At 48.8% G+C, this 20,302-nt stretch overlaps 1 protein-coding gene across 2 annotated transcripts in view; it reads right to left on the bottom strand.

Annotated features, from left to right (window-relative positions):
- IFT43 (intraflagellar transport 43) overlaps window positions 1–14,487 on the bottom strand; it is a 45,935-nt gene extending 31,448 nt beyond the window's left edge. Inside the window, exons 1-2 of one of the 2 annotated variants that reach the window (XM_064460429.1) lie at window positions 14,380–14,487; window positions 13,846–13,935 (exon numbers count right to left, since the gene is read on the bottom strand). In XM_064460429.1, the coding sequence (XP_064316499.1) occupies window positions 13,846–13,935; window positions 14,380–14,436 (147 nt within the window). In that variant the 5' untranslated portion in view covers window positions 14,437–14,487. The remainder of the gene's footprint in view (window positions 1–13,845; window positions 13,936–14,379) is intronic. The other variant, XM_064460430.1, reaches the window with a different exon arrangement.
- Between the last annotated feature and the right edge of the window lie 5,815 nt (window positions 14,488–20,302).

Genomic DNA, 20,302 nt, shown 5'->3' with positions numbered 1-20,302 from the left:
AGGCAGGAGCTGCAGTCCCAAAATACCAACTTTCTTCAGCAAAGGGAGCACAGGAGGGCAGAGGGACAGGCAGGGAGCATGAAATGCAGGAAATAGCCTCCTTATATGGGCTCATCCGCAGGGGACAGAGCTCAGTCGACTGGAATGACCATGTCACAGAATGTGAAGCCTTCAGGGGCCCAAGTGAATGGAGTTTTCTGATCTTTAAATGATTCCCCCAGATTCTTAAGATGCCAAACCAGAGAAGAGGCTTCAGTGCCAAAAAAGGAGCATTTTGAATTCAGTTGATCTGGACACACCCAGAGCCCAGGAAAGAGGGGAAAACCACACCACATATGGGCGTGCATGCCCACATAAACATCCCTATTCCCATTACACGTGCCCCTACCTCAAAAACACACTCCCTCTCACATGGATCTTTCCCATGCAAACAACCCTCCTCCCTCAGACCATATCCCAGATAGCGAGCAAGCCACATTCCCAACACACAGCCTCACAACTCACAAAGGTGCACAGAGTTACACAAATGTCACCAAAGAACCTGGGCCATAAGGCTGAGGGAAAATGCAGCACCTCCAGGGCATTCCTATTCACCTGCATTTTAGTTCCCTCACCATCAAAACTAGCCTTCAGATCCAAACTATCTCCAGATGAGAGGGTGATGAGAATGACTACCCCAGTCTTTGCACAGGGCACGACTGCACAACAGCTTAGGGCTTTGATTCCAACGTCTTGCCAATGTTACAATGTCCTCCCATTGATCATATACACCAGGCAACCCTGCATGTCTGTCAGACCCTGACAAACACCTCACATATACCTACAGCTATTTTATTCCTCTTGCAATAAATCAGGTAATTCTTTCTGAACTGCCCACAGGAGCACTGGCAACAGGAAAGGTAATGTTAACTGTCAGCTGAGGATAAATAGCTTTTCTTTGTTAGTTGCCTGGAAAGTGCTGTAATAAGGTTACATGCCACATGCACTTTTGTCAAGCGAATAAACTTACTTTCATATACATCCAAATTTCCAAAACCTCAGCATAATTTACAATTGAGAACACAATGTCGTGCACTGCCATAACATGGTGACAGGTAGGGACACTGCAGATGCAAGAACTTGAGGCAGAAAGTGGGAAGAACATCAACCCCAGAGGGAGCAGAGCAGAAACAGAGGACATTGTTCTTCTGTAAGAGAGCAAATGTGCTCCTGAACACGCGTTTTTGGTCAAACAGACTGGGGGCTTTAAATGATCAGAACTTATTGGTACCTATGTGTTATACTTGGGCAAGATTTTTATGCATGTTCCCAAATGCAAAGTTAAGATATACACCCAAACAGTTTGGTGTCCAAAACACTGAGATTCTACCAGCTCCTGACAACAGTGCTCTCTCAGCTCATGCTGCTCACTCTTTTTCACAGCATTAACTAACCACCTGCTTGCTGCAGTTTGCTTTTCCACTTAAGTTTTGTCAGTTATTTATCTCTAGAAGATTTCCTCTACCTTAGTTTCTACAGATTGTCTGCTTTTTCAAGGAACAATGTAATGGGCTGGGGTCTTTCAGAAATTGATTTTACCATTTTTGTGATGGCACTTTTACAGTATTTCTCAGGCCACCTTCCTTACCAACACTTTCATACTACCACCATAATGGGTATTTTATCTCTCCCTTCGAAAAACAACTGGCCTGAAATCCATCTCTCCTGTGTTAAAGTAGAAACTCTACCTTCTTCTTTATCTGTAGTCAGGTCCTTTCTTATCAGACAGATGTAGAATTCTAATTTGGCTTCCCCATTAAGGCAGAAATTTCCTGGCCACTTGTCAGATCATGACTGCAGTTTTGAAGCTGCTAGCTGGATGTTGCTTCCCTCATGGAAGCAACTACCCTATATGTCTCTGGATCCTAAGGGCCCAGCAAAGTTTCTTTTAGGACCTACCATGACACAGATAGATTACAGGCATGTTGGGTCCCTCAGATTCTCAGGCGGGTCTGGAAATATGGATTAACCTACCTTCATCAACATGACAACTCCTTTGAAACAGCAACCACTCTGTGCAGGGAAGCAGGGACCCAAATGACATTGGCAGCATACAGCAGAGGACATACAATTTTTCTGTCATGTAACACATCTCCTAAAAAGTGTAAGAACTATGTTCTGCCCAACAGACAAACACTGTGAGATTTTATACTTGTTTTTATCCAATATTGACCATGGAGCAGAAAGAAGGAAGTATGGCCAGTCTCAGATTTCCTCTTCTCCAGCAAGTTGCCTGAGGCTCCCCTGACCGAGGAAAAGCAAATCTCCACAAATAGGCCTGATGAATTAGTTTTGACTGTTGCCAATTAAGGCGCTTTAAGTCAAATAGCCCCACCGCTTCCAAGCAGCCACATAACACTTATAGTCTATACTGATCTTAAAGCACACATAATATCAAAAAAGGCTCACTTCCCAGATCCATGCAAGCCTCGGCTTTTTGCAAAGAACAGCCCATCTCTGCTAGCCCTCTTTATGACATCCACAGGTTGTCCAAGTAGTGCATCTGATTTTAATGAATCCCATCCAAGGAATTCTGCATGTCTTAAATGCCTAGTAGAAAATAATGGATTTCCATTTAATCCACAAACTGTCCTTCTTCATGGTCACTGACCTTCCTTTACTAGGGACAGTGCTATTGAGACAGAAAAAGTTCTTGGTGGCTTTTAAGTATTCTCTGTCATCTATCACTACAGGTAAAGGAGCAGCTCATATTGTTAAACAGCTATCAAGAATTTCTTCCCTAAAACAATGGTCAGCTACCTAGCCAGCTTACCTGTGCACCTGCCAGGAAAGCTGTCATATTGCAGCATTTGGCATCTTAACACGTATCAGGAGTTACTGCTGTCCCCTACATGAAAACAGCGAAGCAGCACACAACAATCTCATTCTCTGAGCAAGAGGTTACCAGGTAGAATTCTCCCACAACCCACAGTTACAGGGCAGTGCCCCTCCAGCCTTCCCAGGCATGAACAGATCTCTCTCAAACAGTTCACTGCTACCTTGTGCTACATACTGTCAGACATGTTCCCATCCATCCCCACCACTGCTACTCCTCAGGTGTATCCAGGAACACTCAAAACATGAAATAAATGTGTAGAAAAGGAAAAGCTTTTAATAAAATTGGTTTTGATGGGATTGTCCCTAATCCACATCAAGGTAGCCAAGCAGGGAGGATACTACTAGAAAGGCTGGGAAACATGGCTGACTAGAAATGCTGTTTTAGAAGATGTCATCAAAAGGCTAGCAGATAACCTCAGAAAGCCAAAAAATAACTGCCCTGCTGGCCAGCCGCTCAGGGTGCATGGGGGAAAGGCAGCGCAAGGCCTTGGGGAGCTCCAGGCCATGCAGTGCTGGGGCTCACATTGGGGAAGTTGGCCTAATTAGGGAACAAAAGTTCAGTTGCATTTTTTAGATTCCTCCTGGAGAATCTGGCCAACTTCCAGCTGAGCGGTCCCCAGGAACAGGCCAGGAGTCCAGCATTTCTACAAGCAACCAGAAGACCACTGAAAAAAAGAAGCAATCCTTGTAAAATGGAGGCAGGTAAAAAAGCCAATGCTTCCTTGGATGCTGGTTCCCTTTGGTGGAGGGTGTTTATTAGCACAATACAAGAATCCAAACAGATGATACAAACTCTGGCACATGGAGGGTCAAATTCAGCTCAGCCCAGGACAAACATGCAAATGGTAGGGCATTCACAACGTGCAACAGCTACAGGAAATTGTGCCTCAGAGAAGCCTCCCACGTTCTCAGAGATGTCAGTTGCTTCAAGAGCTGTCTACTGCCAGTCAACCCCACTCCCAATTGCATGCCTAAGAAGGCAAAACCCTGGCAACGTACTGTATACAAAATGAACCTAGCCCCTGGTGAGGGCTCTTCTACAAGCTGAAGATCACAGGGGAGAACAGGGTACTAGAGAAGAACAATGCAGTCAGACTGTAAGGTCTTTGGGAATAGGAAATTTTCGACTCAGCCACATCCCAACACTCTAGATCTTACTGCAATGCGAGTTGTAGATACAGAAAGGGCTATAAGAGACTGCATCACAATTACACATGACTTCTTAGGTCATGAACTCTCTGAACTAGAATGGCTGGACAGCGCTTTGAATTGTGATTTTGAATTTGTGATTATTCATTTGAATTTGTGATTATTTTTACACAAATAAGGACCCCCAGTAAGCACCCACCTGAGTGCAGCTGGGGCTGAGCTCCTCAGTCACATGTTTCTAAGTTTCAGGGGATGTGGAGAAGAGCATTTGGGGGTTGGCTGCTGCACAGATCCAGACCAGACCAGACAATGGAATGAGAGTTTGGAGCTGGGTGCCAACCACTGTGTGAGGGTAAGAACTGGGTCAGGAAAATACCGCTCTGATTAAAGGCCCTCATCATATCAAGCCCCAGGCCATGTCTACACCACAGGTGCAGACACACCTGTAAGCAGGATCCATGTGAGTCAGCTTGAGTCTGGAAACAGTCTAGCCTTAGGTGCTTCTGGTAACCAAGCTGGTACCTCCCCAGGTAGAGTGCAGGTTGCTTCTCACCAGGGGATCTCTGCATCATTCTGCACTATATTTTAGGATGCAAATAAACTACTGAAACAATCCCACTGAACTGGGCAACATAAGTCCACCATTGACTTCACATTTCAGGTACTTAATTTTTTTTATAGTTCCTGACATGTTGTCTTAACCTAAAAAGCAACAGCCCACTTTTCCACCCAAATTGTTTTAAAAGCACTGAGAACTAGAACTACAGGACTTGGTTGCCCCCTCTGGAAAGGTCAGATCCTCAAATTCTCTTTCCAGTTGTTACCTTAAAGCATGCCATCACTCAGACATTGAGTGATATAGAGCTATAGAAGTCAGCATCCGCCTAGATAAGAGTTGGAAATCAGGTTCTTTCCCCTCTATAGTCCATGAAGAACCCTGAGAGTACCTATGGCACGTCTACCAAAGCACAACTAGAGAACATGGCCCCAGCTGGACTCATTAGTACTGGAACAGACGCCTTCCCACTTAAACATTGTTGCTTTCAGTTAGAAAGTCTTTCCCGGTGGCCCAAAAATAATTTTAGTTCCATTTGCAAAGCAGAGTAGCTTCAGGAGAAAGAACTGAGAGCTTTCTCAGACCCAGAACAGCTCATAACTTTGTTATTATATATAATATTCCCTAGGGAGGTGGGAAACATTACTTTACACAGCTTTCAAGAGGCAGAAAGGGACAATAAAATCAGTATCTTCCAGCTTGGAAAGGAGATGGTGGGTTTAATCTCTAAGTTTATACATAAAGTGTGCAGCTTCAACATCAAAATGAACACCTCCACCCCTGGAGGTCCCTGAAGGCAAGAAAAAGCCCTGCTCCACTGCTGAAGGCTACAAAGCACAGGATGAGGATCAGGATCACTCACTGCTAGTGCAGGGACATGTGCTCCCAAGAGCTCTCAGAACGGGGCCAGAACTCCACAGAAGGACAGCGTTTCAGGCACACTGCAGTCCCCAGCCACTCTTTACCACCTTGATAGATCCACAGGCCCACACTGAGATTGTCTAGATACTACAGGGGTACCTAGTACAGGCTGTGGATTTTGCTATGAGGATAAGGCATCTAAATCCTCCTGTGGATTTGTGTTTAGGGAATCCCCACAACTCTTTTGCATAAAGCTCTAGCCCTCCTTTCAGGCAGGGACTAAAGCAAACTAGAGGGACTTCTCCAAGGCCCCAAAGCAAATCCATGGCAAAGCCAAGAAGAGAGCCCAGCAAAATCTTGGCTCACAGCCACGATGGTTCACACTCCTCCTGCCTATTCTGCCTCTGCAAATTAACTGAGATATTAGGATACACCCTTTATTATACCATTGATCAGCCTTACAGCCTTTGGCTAAATGTCCCAGGCAGCCTTGGAAGGTGCAGCCAAATGAGTGATTCAACTGGCAAAAATTCAGATCCAAGATGAGTGGTTTGCCAGGGGAAGCAAAACAAGTCTCAGAACAGGCAGATGGCTGGAGGGCAGGACTTCAGCAGGTACGTCCACATCAACAGCCCAGATGGGGCTGTTTGCTAGTATGCAGGCAGCCACAAAGTATCTTCACAACAGCAAGAGGAAAGGGACCAAATCCAGGAAGAGTTCAGATTGTAACACTCAGCACAGCCCAAAGGGAGTTCAGGGAAGGGTTACATGAGCCATCAGGGGGACGAAAGGGCCAACTTCGGACAAATGATTCAAGAAGCCAAGTATTTCAGCTTGGCCAGGCAATGACTAAGGGAGGGATATACTGCAACAAGTTTTGGATCACACTTTATAATATAAAGTTCCACTAATAATTGGTTTCGAAGAGACTTATGGTACAATTAACAGAAGTTTGTAAGCATATAGTATTATAAGTTACAAGCTTACTGATCAGTTAGATTTCTCAACACTCAGTTAACTATTTTGTTACCCTTCACAGGCATTTACAAATGGAAAAATACTATAAAGTGTGACTGTGATGCCTAAGAGTATAAGCCTGAATAAAGGGTGCAGGAATTATCCAGAAAAGGGGTTTCAAAGCAGGGATCACTTCATACTAAGGAAAATCTCCTTGCCAGGCACCATTGCATAACATCCCTGAGGCAACAACAATTGCTCATGTGGAAGAGTCACATCAGTTTTGTTATTTTAATGAAATTTAGCAGCCAGGAGCAAGAAGGCGCCTGTGGCATGTGACCAGCCACCACTCAGCACAGCAGACCTTGGGAATCAATGTAGGGCACTGTATGGAGGTAGAATTAGTTCCAGTGAAATGACTGTAAGGACTGGCTCCAGTGGGGGGGTCAGGGGGGGAGCGGGGAAAGTTTAGATCAATTATCATGAAAAATTTCTATTGGGTAACCAGTCCCCAAAACTATACCCATCAGTGGGAGGTCTGTTTGCCTGATAAATGGAAAAGTGCTCTGGGCATAGTCCTGAACCATCCATCACTGATGAATAAACCCAGTGGATCTTTCCTACAATATCATCTCTAGCACTACCAAGAGAAAACTGAGCTAATCTGAATAGTCTTGACTCCTTGTGATGAGCATATCCTTCTGAGGCCAGAATTAATGAGATGGGTGACACGAGTTTCTTGTCTGCACTTTAAATTTCACAAATTAATCTACTGTGCTACCAGTACTGGGCTGATGCTTCAGCAGAAAGAATTAAAGAGTACAGGAGAGGATGCCTTAATTGTCTAACATATACAGAGAGCAACTCTAGCCAGGAAAAACTGGACAACACCAATTCCATGGTTAGGAAGAGTGCAAGACAACTAGCCCAAAGACTTTAACAGAAACAGGTACTAGTTCTCAGGTTGTTCTGAACAGCACCACCCTGGCTTCTAATGCCAAATGAATGCTGAGATGTATTTTAGCTTTGCTGCAAGATGAAAAAGGGTATGTATATTACTTTTCTCTGTATAACAGGAGCCTGGTAAGAAGCAATATGCCATCCTATTAACCACAGATATCAGCATTCCAGCGCTGGTGCAATAAAAAGGAACAACTCATAGAAAATACAAAGGCACACATCCTTGTTACTAGTGGTTGGCCTTCTCCTCTGGGTCACCAGCAAGACTTCATAATCCCTGAAGACAAGTTTTCATGTTATGGGAGCAAGACTAACCACACTGGACAGCAAATCTAGGCTCAGTCAGGTTTTATACTCTATTAGCTAATTGCTGCCCTGACTTTTAAATGAAAACAGAGTATCTTTCCAATGGCCACATACACATCTGTGACCTCAGAGCAAGATGCAGCACCTGATAAGAGCAGCTGTTACAAAGATAATTAAAAAAACCTGTCAGCGATAGGAACAGAGGATGCAGGAAAGGCACTGCATCTGAGGCAAACTTTGCCTTATTCTCCAATACAAGAGTCGCCTCTTAAGCCAGACTCCAGATACATGAATAGGTTAGTCCTACTAGTGCCCTTCAGAGGTGCCAGCATCTACCTAGAAAGCCTCTAGTCTTACGTGGTCAACATTTTCCTCAGGATCTTCATCCTAGAAGGATCAGGAGGCAAAAAGAGAAAAAGAGGTTAGAAGGAAGAACTAAAGGAGCCTGCACAAAATAGCTTGAAGATTGACATGAATGGCTGTCCTGCAGCACATGCTTCGCAACCTTATTCACTTGAACAAAGTACAAAGACAATCCCACCGTTGTAAGATTTTATATCCAGAGTCATTTATGCATATACCAACTGTGATACAGGTCTGTTTGACTGAAATGGCAGGAAAGTCTACCAGGAATCAGACCCTGAAAAGCATACTAAAAAAACCACCTACAAATGAGAGCGAGAACAGACTTAGTTCCTTTTCCCTATATATAGCATGAGAATATCTAAATTATTCAGATGTGTAAGACACTAGAAAGATTTGTACGGATAGGCTCTGCAACCAGACCAGAGACCAGAAATAACATTGGAATGGTCATACTAGGAGTTATATACTGTAGCAGGCTGCAGCCCTTCTTTCAGGAGCTACTGGTTCTCAAGGCAACCTCAGATCCTCCAGTGGGAGCAGGAGCTGTAGCAGTTACCATAAGATAGGCATAACTGACAACAGTGTTAGCTTTAGTAGATGAAGTTTAGCTAACCCTATAGTATAAAGGAGTAGCTTAGTTATGGGGTAGACGAGCAACTCAAGGAAAGCAGCCTGTTAATCACTGTGAAAGTTGCAAACTGATTGAGAACCTTTCTGATGAGCCTACTGCCAGCACCAGTAGTGGCAACGACAAGTTGTTAGGCACCAAATGCAAGGAGGCGGCAATTAAGAACCCAGTAATCTCCACACTATCCTAGACATGACAGTGCTCAGAATCACTTAGGAAGAGAATCTAGGACATCCCAGGACCCTGCACCAGGAGTACATGCAGGATGGCTAGAAACACTACACTAACCCACCTGACTTTTATTCTGGACTGCATCATCTCTCCTGTGGAACAGGGAAGCCATGTGATTCATAAACTGCATGTGTATCTGATTAAAGTGGTTTGGCATCTGAGTCCACTTAGAGTCTGTGCTGTCAGCTGGTCTTATGGTCTTACCATTACAGCAACAAAGGGAGGCTGCATACAGGTTGGAGCAGCTGGGGTACAGAAGTCCCTGTATCGGTGAGCAGTGTAAATGGTAAAATCTGTTGGAAGCGTGTATCCATTAGCCAGGGACCCACGTGTTCCAGCACCCAAGAGCAGAAAGGCTTCTGCAGGGCCCAGCATGACCTAAGCTTCTCTGGATGTATGGAGCCCAAGTGGTACAGGATTCGCAGCAGCACAGAAGGAAACCCAGCTGGACCACACATGTTGGAAAAGCACTTAAATAACACTTCTTTGAGCAATCTTCCACATGGATTTCACCCTCGGCAATTGATCTGCAGTTGTTTATTCACTTGGGTTAGATAACTGAATCCTATTTAAACGATGCCTGGATGTCAGCCTAAAGAATCACTGCCAGGAGTGTTTGTAAGCTGGATGGTGGAAGTCCAAATAGCTGCTTTGCAAAATTCACCTGTGGGAACATCCTTCCAATATGCAGTGGAGGTGGCCCAAGCTTTTGTCCTCCCACATGCATTTATCCTGAATAAGGTATTTTTTTACAGCACAGAAATGCTTACTTTTTAACTATCATGCACGGAACACACTAGATAGGCAAGCTTACAAATATCAGGTAGGACAAGAGAAGAACATACTTTCAGAAGTGAAAGCACAAAGCCTTTCCCCAGGCTTTGGTGAAACATAGGGAAGAGAACCAGCATGGAACTTAGATGATTTTGGGGCAAACCCCGATATAAAGTGAAAGCGATCCTGTCCTACCTGTGTGGAGATATTTTCAACATAGCCTAGAAAACCCTCATCTTTAGGCTGACATTTGGCCCCCAGCCTCCACTCAGAGGATCTACAAAGTGCTGCCAGAGAGACACCAACAACATCGTATTGAGATTGTAAGGGGTAGAAACCAGGGAAATCTTGAACAAGGTCCCAAGGGAATCCTGTCAATGTAGGATGAAAACAGACTGTGGAAGCAGGATAGCATTACAATATTTTTGCATACTGATTTCTTATGGAACAGCAAATAGATCAGTCTTGCTGAGAGGAGACACAGAAATGGAAAAATTTGCTGATATATTTTACAAAAAGCCTTTTCCACTCAGCTTTCCAAATCAACCTCCTCAAGAGCTCCAAGCCTTGCCAAACAGCTTATTTTGGTGGATGTCACCAAGCCAGCATTCAGGCTGTTGGATGCAGTGATGTTAGAGCCAGGAAAAAGGTTTGACTTTTATTCTATAAAAGTGTCCGGAACTCCTGGTAGGATGGTACAGCAAAGATCTTCAACAGATGTCATTATATGATCTGCCCCTCCCATTATACCAATAACATAACCAGCTTGAGTTTGTCCCATTTTGTCAGAAACTTGATAGCATCAACATGAGTAAAAAGTAACGCATCAAGCCAGAGGATGGGAAAGGCCTCCCAATGGGAAAAATGGATACATTACCCCTCTGAAAATGAATGTTTGAAATGCGGAGTTCTGGCATGCAGCAAGCAGATTTATCTCTAGGAATTCCCATTTACGGCATATTCCCCTGGGTGCCCAAGAAGTGCCTGCCAATTTGCCAAGGAGCGCTAAAGGCCAGGAACACGCACAGCCATTGCTCCAGGAGGATGCTGACTGCACCAATTACAGCAAATAATCGTGTTCCTTCTTGCCTCATGAAATAATACATAGCTACAGTGTTGTTTGTTAGTACTTGTACTTCTGAAAAGGCAGGAATGCTCTGCATGTCAGATGGCAGACTACGAGCTTTGTGACCCTCAGCGAGCCCCTTGAGGGGCAGAGGTCTAAATTTGAATGTAATACAGATACTTCCACACAGGAATGGGAATTATCAAACAGAGATTTGGGCAGAGGAATTACAAATACACTGTTGCAGTTAAGGAACTTACTGTGGGAGATATATATACACAACAGGCTCCAAAGATATACTAAAATATACTGTTTTCATAGAGCTTGGGGGAAGTATATTGGGCTACAAGGCACAAGAGGTTGGAGTTGTGCCCTAGAGAAGGAGGTTCTAACAATACATTTGTGAGAGAAGACCCACAGTTGAGGAGTTGTACCATTGTTTGGAGTATCAAAAGACAGAGTCCAGGTCTAGGAGAGATCAGCAGTAATCTGATAAGATCTATGCTCCAGGTCAGATGATTTGCCTATTGACTTAAAACAAAGATTAATCATGTTAAATGAGTTGTTCACCACTCAAAGTGAATTTCCTTGTAATAAGCCCAAATGTTGAAACATGGATAGACAGGTACTTTGTGCTTGCTTCACGCAAGCTGCTCTGACCAGAAAACACTTCCTGGATGGTTCTCAGTGTCATGAAAAGACACAGTTTTAAAACTCTGAGAAACTACTGAAGGCACAATCACCATCATGAATGTGAAACTGCACATAAAGGAGTGAACACCGCAAAGGTTTGAGACAAACCCCTTTGTCTTCAAAATCAGTAATAAGGATAAAACCTCCTATGCTGAAATTAATTACGTGGGGCCTCCTCCACTACTGCCAGTTCCAGAAAAAAAGTACTGTTATTTTTAAATTTGCATTTCTTTTGGGAAGGTTCCTTGAAAAGGTTTCAAGATGACCAGATGGCTGAATGAGACATCCATTGTAACAGCTGACCCCACCACTTGGAGACAAGCCAAGGCCAAGCTTCCAGAAAAGTAAAAGGTGATTGCCAATCTAGGGTGAAGGAAAAAACAGTAACAGTTCTTTTAAATGCACACTTTGGTATCAAATATGATAATGTATGAGAAGCCTCCAATTCTGGAGTAAAGGAAAAGGCTGAAGATTATTTATAGTGGATTTTGTCTCTTCTCCGGCAGCTCCAAGGTTTTCAGCTAACAGCAACATTTAGCAACAAAGAACTGCCTGAAGGGAGACTATTGACAGGAATGGTTCTTCCTGGTGGTTAAGATCCAGTAATAATATATTTGAATCTTGTAAGGCGTGGAAGGCCTCACCCTGCTGCTGCTGAAACACTCGCTGCTTTCAAACAGAAGATTGCAACTATTTCTTAGCCCTCTCCAGGGGTGCCCAAGGACTGGAGCCTTTATCATCTCTTCCCAGCTATTATAATGGCTACGATGCAAGACACACCAAGTACAACCACAGTAAGTTACAGTCAGTCAGCTGTACCCCTACACCACGCCCTGGTCTCTTTCTAACCAGGGAATCAGTCCATGAACTAGGGCAGCCAGTTCCTGTAAGGGAACAATCTGACAATGAGCCACCCCAATCTGGAGGCTAACCAACGATTACACCCACTTAAACCACCAGCTGGTTTCTTTAAGACTTTCTTTACCTATGAGGCCCATGGTTATTTTGATTTCTTAAATTACGCCTTCTGCAAACTCCCTCACGGAATCCCTCCTGAACCCCTATAGCATACCTCGGGAGGGGACAATGCATAGGCACATAGGTAGGAGACGATTCTCCTTTATGCCTATCAAGAAAAAAGAACATACTGTCTCCAGAAAAAAAACCAAACAAACTGCTCTATGAGGTGTTATTGTAAGCTAAGCCATAACTCTATTTTCAACAGCAGGGACTCCAAGGAAATATTCCCCAACAAAACCGTTTTGGCACAGACGGCTGGGACATAACTACTCAGTGTTAATAGGAGAGTTTTGTCAGGGCTCAGAGGATCAGGGAGCAGCCACTCCCAAGACAGAAGGTCCCCAGGCTCTGAGCACAGTAGCTTGAAGCACAGTTGGTGCCAGGGTGGCCAGCAATGCAAACTGGGGGTGCAGTTTAAAGAAGCCAAGAATATGGTATGCTGGAGACGACAAGTGGCATTGCAAAAAGCTAAGTATCATCTCATTTAAACAAATATCACAGTCAATAAGGTAGAAATCCGATGACCCTTTTGTCCATCTGAAGGCATCAGGGAGCAAAATCTGTATGTCGTCTCGACAGGTGCTCCTTCCAGCAGGAGATGCCTGTGGAAGAGCCATGCTAACATCAGCGAGGCAACTTGCAAGTAGATTTTGAGCATTCTGCAGTGCTAAGGGACAAAGTGAATCAAAAGGGTTCAGATCTCATCTGTCTGGGTGTTAGAGGATGTTGCCTCGCTATCCTGTAAAGAGGGTTTCCAGACCACCTTCTACTTTTTGAAGATGTACTGCCAGCACAGACTCTGAAGAAAAGTTTTTTTCCAAAGCCAAGTGGGAACTGAGTTTGCATATTATTACCCACAAGACAAAGTCACAAGACAAGATGCTGCAAAGCTGGCTCCCAGCATGACCTTTGTAGCCTGTGCATGGAGGAAAGGAAAAAAAAGAGTGTCACTACACAAACTTGATACTGACCATCTCAGATACTGTACTGTGGCTCTAGCAAAAGGAAAGTGCAAAAGTAAGGCATCTGCTTACCTGCATTCTGTCTTGCTACCACAGATGGTGGCGAAACTGGTCAGAAAATGATGTGCCTACTCATATTTTAATTCCCATGGAAGATATGCACATAGAGGGGGGAGAGGCCCCAAATCCTGTTTGACGCTGCTCTCCATACCTCGCATGTGAGAAACCGCAGCCCCAGGCATGACCCTGCATGAAAGCTACACACCATGCTGAGGGCAGCACCAGGAAAGGGACGCGGCAGTTATGTGGGTCCCAACTCTAAGGGCAGACTTCAAGGGACAGAGCGCACCACGCAGGAAAGAATCTCAGAAGAAATGAAGACTCCTCCACTGGAGGCACCAGCAGAATTACAGACAGGTTCTCCTGATGGGACACCCACCTCTCCAAGAGAAGCAGACGAGGAATTCTTTCTGCTGAGATTTTCACCTGGGAAGAAGTCCTGGCGGGCTCGACGGCCCATCTTTAGTACCTGTAGTGCAGGGGGAAACGCGAAGGAGCAGAGGGCACACGGTTACTGACAAAAGCTGCTTCAGAGCAGGGGGGGAAATGCAAGCAAGAGCCCTGCAGTCACGCCATGCCCTGCAACGAGCCGCGTTCCCCTAACGAGGGCAAAAGCATCACCAGCCGCAGGTGTGAACCACGGTCGGTGCGTGGGTCACGCTCCCCCACCCCAACCGCGGGCTGCTGTGCCCTTCCCGCCCTTGCGGCGTCCCACGGAGACCCGACCCCGCGGCGGTACCCACGGAGAGCCCGGCAGGCCTCCCGGGGGGCGGACCACGCCGGTGGGGCCCCCGCCGGCCCCGAGGCTCCCCCGGCCGCGCCCGTCCCGCCCGCCCAGCCAGCGGAGGGCGGCTGGGGACCCCGGAGCCGCTGCTCGGAGGGCCCGGCCTAGCGGCGGCCCGGGCCCACTCACCCCGGCGGCGGCGCCCCCCCGCCGCGGCGCCTCCGCCCGCTCCGCCTCAGCCTCCATCCGCCGCCGCCGGTGCTTCCGGCCGACGGCCCGCCCCCGCCGCCCCGGCAACCGCCGCCCCCGGCCCGGCCCGGCCCGGCCCCGCGGGGGCCCCGCCGGGGCGGCCCTGCCCGCCGGGCCCGGGGCAGCCGGCACGAGCCCCGCGCGCCGCGCCCACGCGGGCCGGCCGCTCCTGCCCAACAGCCGGCAAGGAACCGCAGCGCTGGGCGCTGCCGGTAGCGACGGAAACACCCAGCGCCCTTCGCGGTCTTAAAATCTTGGCCCGGCTCCCGGCGGCAGCGGTGCTGCGGTCTCGCAGCACAAAACGTCACGTAAGTACGCTTTTCTCGGGTTTTAATTTCACACGCAGCAGGGGCAGGTTAAAAGCCGCCTGCCGCCCTGCCTCCGCCAGCTCGTTACTGTGTACACTTTAAAGTTCCCACTAAGGCAGATAATCCCAGCCTTAGAGATCTGTCCCCCCACAGAGGGTTTTGCCAAGCCTCCCGATCGCTCCTCATGCCCTTGCCCATTCCCTCCAGCTCTCTGACACGGCTTCCCAGGCGCGGCACTGGCCCCCGGAGCGCTCGGTGGGGGCAGGCCCGAGGACCAGATACAAGCGCAATGATCATTACACACGTGCCTCTCGAGCGCAAGTTGTGCAGAGTTTTCCACTGAGCTACGTAAAATGACCCTGGTCCCTTTCTTGGCTGGACAGATGGATAGACTAATTGTGAATAGATCCGGTTTTAGCCCCGCATGTTAAATAAACTTTCAGTTCTCCAGTGCTTTGTCCGTTTGCACATATTTTTCTGGTATCTCTGACACCCCTCACAATCTTCACCCATCCTCATTAGCCTAAATAATTGTCATCCATTTATTCTGCTGCTACAATCAAGAACTGTAACACACCACAAACTACACTGTTAATGCCTTTCATTAGGAAAATTGACTGTTCAACCCTGAAGTTTAAGCCTTCCAGGGATACCTTTTACTAAAGGCACCAGACCTCACTCCGTACCTGCTTAGATTTAGTAGAAGCTCGTTGTCTGGCTGAAGAACTTTGAGAAGTCTAAATAAATTGTGTCAAATAATTGTCCTTTTTTTCCACTCCTTACTGACATTTTCAAGTAGTTGTGCTGTGACTGTGATGATCTAAGGATGAAGTGAAGTAAGATTTGTGGGCAGAGGTAATAACTTTTTATTAGACCAACTGATATAGCTGGAAAAAAAACCATACAAGAAGTGTTTCTATGCCTGAAAGCTTGTCTGTTTTTTCCAGCTATATCAATTGGTCTAATAAAAGATATTATCTCCCTTTACAAACCTTGACATGTTCAAGGAATTCAGTAAGTGAGACATGATTTTCCTTGTTTGAAGCCAGGCTGGTTAGGCTTTATGAAATTATGATCTTCCAGATACTTTGTTCTTCTCTTTTAATTACCGATTCAAGCATTCATGAGGTGGAGAGGGCAGTTTTCACCTAGCCCCTTGCCTTACCACCAGGGCCATGGGAACATAGCCGTGCATTCCCCACTCCCCATCCACTCCTCCGAAGAGCTGCCGCAACAGCGTGGCTGCACAGATACCAGGAGACGGAGGGGACTGTAGCCCCCAGGTTGCAGTAGCTACTGCAGGATGTCTCAGTACAAGTGTACACTTACAGCTGACCCTCTTGGTTAGAAAAAGAGCATCCTAAGAGAAGCATGATAGTGTCCAGAGCAACGTCTGCTAAAGCAGGAGGGTGTCCCTGGGGTGGGAGTCCTGGGGTAGGAGTGCATTGCCAGCTGTGGCCCCAAAGAGGCAGCCGGCAGGGTGTTCCTACCAGAGGCAGGGTAGGAAGAGTATGGGGTGGCACCCTGGAGGGACAGATCATGAAGCAGCAGGGCCCATGGGTTGACTCGTCTGGAACTGACACCCCCCCCAAGCCCCTCCTCTCAATTCCCCTTGGTCCATCCCAGACACCACCCCAGTAGCACATCCCAGCTCCCCCCAGAACATGCTCTGCTGCTTGCTGCCCACCCCAGTGACAGGAGTCTCAGGCCAATTGAAGGAGGGTGGGGTAACCACGTGAGGGAAAGGAAACTTCTAAGCACTTGGGGAATCAAGCATTGCCTCAGAACGTTGACTTCTGACTTCGATGAAAGAGAAGAGCAGACGCGCAGAAAGAATGAAACCCCAAAATCTGTCCTGCCTTGAGTCCTTCTGGACTCCTCCACTCATTGAAATGGGGTTTGTCACCCCCCTGACACATTTTTGCCTGCTTGGGGAGGGCAACAGGGGAGAAAGACTTTTCATCCATCATTTCCTGTTGTGGCTAAGAAGGAGAAAGAGACAGCAGGACAAGTGTCTGGTGCTGCTGTGGCTGTCCAAAGCCATTTTCTGTGCTTGCTTCCTGTCCAGTTCCAGCTCGTGGTGTCAGGGTTTCTCTTTGCTAGTCTACAGTTTCAGGTGTATTCTCAGCTCTCAGTCTGCCTTACTTGTTCAGCTTTGTCCTCACTATAAATCACACTGCTGCCACCCCCTCCCATCTGAACAGCAAGTAAGAACTATGCAAGCATTCCTTTCACGGACAAGTTCTCACACCTAAGCATGGACTCTCTCCATCTGGTTTCAACCCAAACCCAGCCACGCAGAATAGAACTAACAGAGTCCCCCACTAGCGCTGTTTGCTGTTGATTACTCCTTGACCGGACCTATGAATAGATCTGTGTCTGGTCCTCCTTCTACCCTAGAGAAAGCCGGCAGAGTCTGAGAAAGCAATCACACTTGAGCACTCCCACATGCTTCTGGCCCTAGACCACCTTTCGAGCGAGGGCACACATGCGTAGTTAAAGCTACAGCTATGGTGGAAAGCCCACATGGTAGCACTACTGTGGGAGAGAACAATGACCACCTTATTCAGAGCGGCCAAAGGTTTTGTTAAGCAGCTCTCCGGCAGCAGTAGGATTTACAGGATGCAGGGCAATTCCAGTAGCAACCAGTAACACAGCTCAGCGCCTTTCTTCCTCACCCAGTCCTCACGTCGGGCGGCCAGCCAGACTCCCGATTTCGACATGGGCCAATTCATTGAAAACATTAAGCTTCCACTGGGAAGCAGAGTGCTCAGCGAAGACTGATGCCATAGCCTGCTCCATGCTAGCAGCACCCTGGCAGCTCCGAGAACCTCAGTTTGATTTTTCTGCATTTTTTTTTTTCTCCACAAACCTCAAAGTATTTACCCCATCTCTAAGGGTTTTTGGAGGAGAGACACAACCACAAATATTTTGTTATTTGTGCAGGTTCCAGGACAAAAATCTCCCAACAATTGCAAAGCTTCAAACAAGAGGTTCACCCCTCTGGAAGGTGGAAGAGGCTTTGATAGGTAGCAAAGGCCCATGCACTTGCCTGTCTTGATCTCCAGGAGAACAGATGCTGTGCGGGTTACATCAGCCCCAGCTCAGGCTGTCAAAGCCCAGGCAGGGTTGCCAAGTGTGAAATATTTCCTACGATACTCACACGTTCCGTAGCCCCATCGGGCTCTCCCTCAGCCCAGCTGGATTCCAGCATGTCCAAGATGTGCAACCTGTTAGCGACTGCTGCTCGCAGCCACCAACGGCGGTTCCAGCGCAAACTGGGGCACTGAGCTGCCCACCTCTTCTCAACCCAGAGAGAGCAACACCCAGAGCAGAAAGTGAGTGGCCCAATACTGGAACTGGCTCCACACTTACATCCTTCTTCTCCGCTATTATTTCCAAGCGGTAGGTCCCCACTGTCAACTGGTAACAGAAAAATCTGCTCCCAGCCAATAACAACATAACCTTACATTTTGTTACAATGTTACATTTGTAACATTTTGTTAACCTTTGCGTTTCATCCCATTTCTACTGTCTCAGCCATCAAAAATGCCAGCCCCCTCCTATACGATATCCTAGTCCTCCCCTGTATTGACAATGCCTCTCAACTTCGGGTAAGCAGCCAATTTCATTAGCACATCCATTTCGGCATGCCAAGATCATTAATGAAAACTGGGCCCAGGACCAGCCACTGGGGAACTCCTCTAGTAATCTCTTATAATTCCTCTACTTATCTCCATCTTAACTAATAACTCACCATGCAGCACTGCAGCAAATGGATTACTGAAGTCCAAGGCAATCAGTTCTACCGCATTTAGTGTGATCTCCAACCTAACGCAGGGTAGTGGTGGTCCCAGAGCAGAAAAGCCTCCAGAATTCATTTCAGAAGTGCCTGGGGAGCTCTAGAAACATCCATCCCAATCTACATAAAAATATTCTGTGGATAGTTAAGGGCAGCGCTCAGACTTTGCACCTTACTCCAAGTCATGATTCGCCACTAGGTCTTGTTACATCTTTGTCTGCTCCATCAAGGAACACAAATTCCCTTTCCCAAGCAAAGCACACGCCAGCTGTGAGCAGCTCGCCCTTCGGTCTCCTCAGAGGGGCAGGGAACAAGCTCACCAGGTGTCCCCCACCCCCAGCCGCCCCATGGATTTCCTCTGAACGTCTTCCACACTCCGTGTGTTTGGTGAACCGCTGGCCTCTGGTGCTCTCCCAGCACCAGAAACCTGAACATGTAGGTGAGGGAAGGCTCCCCACAGCTGTGCCCAAAGCACAAAGCCGCCAGGGCTTGGCTTTGCAGAGAGCCGTGCTCAGCTGCCGCCTCGCCCACAGCACCGGTCCCTGCCGCATCTCCCCAGCAGCACAGCCAGGCCATGGGCTTCTTTGGCAGAGTGGCCAGTGCCACCAGCGGCTGTGCTGGGTTGGGAAGGCACAAAGCCAGCACCCTGCCCCAGACCTTGGGGCGCCTCGCCAGCCCCGGGGTGTCAGCTCCCCCTCTGCGGGCCCCAGGAGAAGGGCTGGGCGGTGGGGTGGGGAGTCCCTGGGGCAGGGCCCAGGTGGGGGCAAGAGAAAGGTGGTCTCTCCAGGGCCAGGAGCCCCAGGCTTCAGGGCAGCGGGCACAGGCCGAGCACAGGGCAGGCAGGAGGGAGGGAGGTTGGCGTGGCGGGTGGCCGTGACGAGGGCATGCCGCAGACTGGGCCTGCACAGGCCCAGGTCACGGATCCCAACCCAGCTGGGGCTGGTGTTCTGCCTCCTGCCCGTGGCCCCGGCCCCCTTCGAGGGAATCCCCTTCCCCTCATCGAGGGCTGCCACGGCGGGGACTCCCCTGCACTCCAGGGGCCGTCTGTCCTCAGGGTTTCACCCTGCCTGCCCGCTACCCCCTCGGCCCCCGCGGACGCGCCGGGCCTGCCAGTGCCGCCGCAGCCCCTCGTCCGCCGCGCAGCGCCCGGCCCCTCCCTCCCTCCCTCGGAAAGAAACCACATCAGGAAAGTATTCGGGGTATTTTTAGCCGCTTTTAATGCGATTTCGCAGCTGGAAACGGGAGGGGCCTCCCCGCGCCGCCCGCCAGCGCGCGGCGGACCACCGCGAAGGGCCCGGCCGCCGCCGCCCCGCGCCCGACACTGCCCGGGCGGCACCAGCAGGGGGCGCCCGCGCGCCACCGCCCCGGAACGACAGCCACGTCGGAGGGCGCGCGGGGCCGCCCCGCCGCGGAGGGGCCCGGCCGCGGGGCGCGAGGGGCCCGGTGCCGTCGGGCGCGCGCGGGCGGGGGGGGGCGGCGGCGGCGGCGGGGCGCGGCGCGGCACGGCGGCGGGGGGGGGGGGGGGGCGGCAGTGGGTGCGCGGCTGCTGAAGCCATTAGCGCGGTGCTGCGATGGAAGGGCGGGCTTGGAGCTCCCTCCCCCGCCCGAGCCCCGTCCCGGGGACGTCATGGGAGGGAGGTATAAAATTTCAGCGGCGGGGCCGAGGAGGAGGCAGTGTGCGCGGGAGGGGCGGCGGGGCGCGGCGCGGCGCCGGTGCGGTGCGCGGCCGGGGCACGGCGGCCAGCGGAGCCCG

The sequence above is a fragment of the Phalacrocorax carbo genome, chromosome 9, assembly GCF_963921805.1.
Source record: "Phalacrocorax carbo chromosome 9, bPhaCar2.1, whole genome shotgun sequence".
Classification (NCBI taxonomy): Eukaryota; Metazoa; Chordata; class Aves; order Suliformes; family Phalacrocoracidae; genus Phalacrocorax; species Phalacrocorax carbo.
The sequence above is the reverse complement of the archived record's forward strand: the minus strand, read 5'-3'. Positions and strand labels throughout refer to the sequence as shown.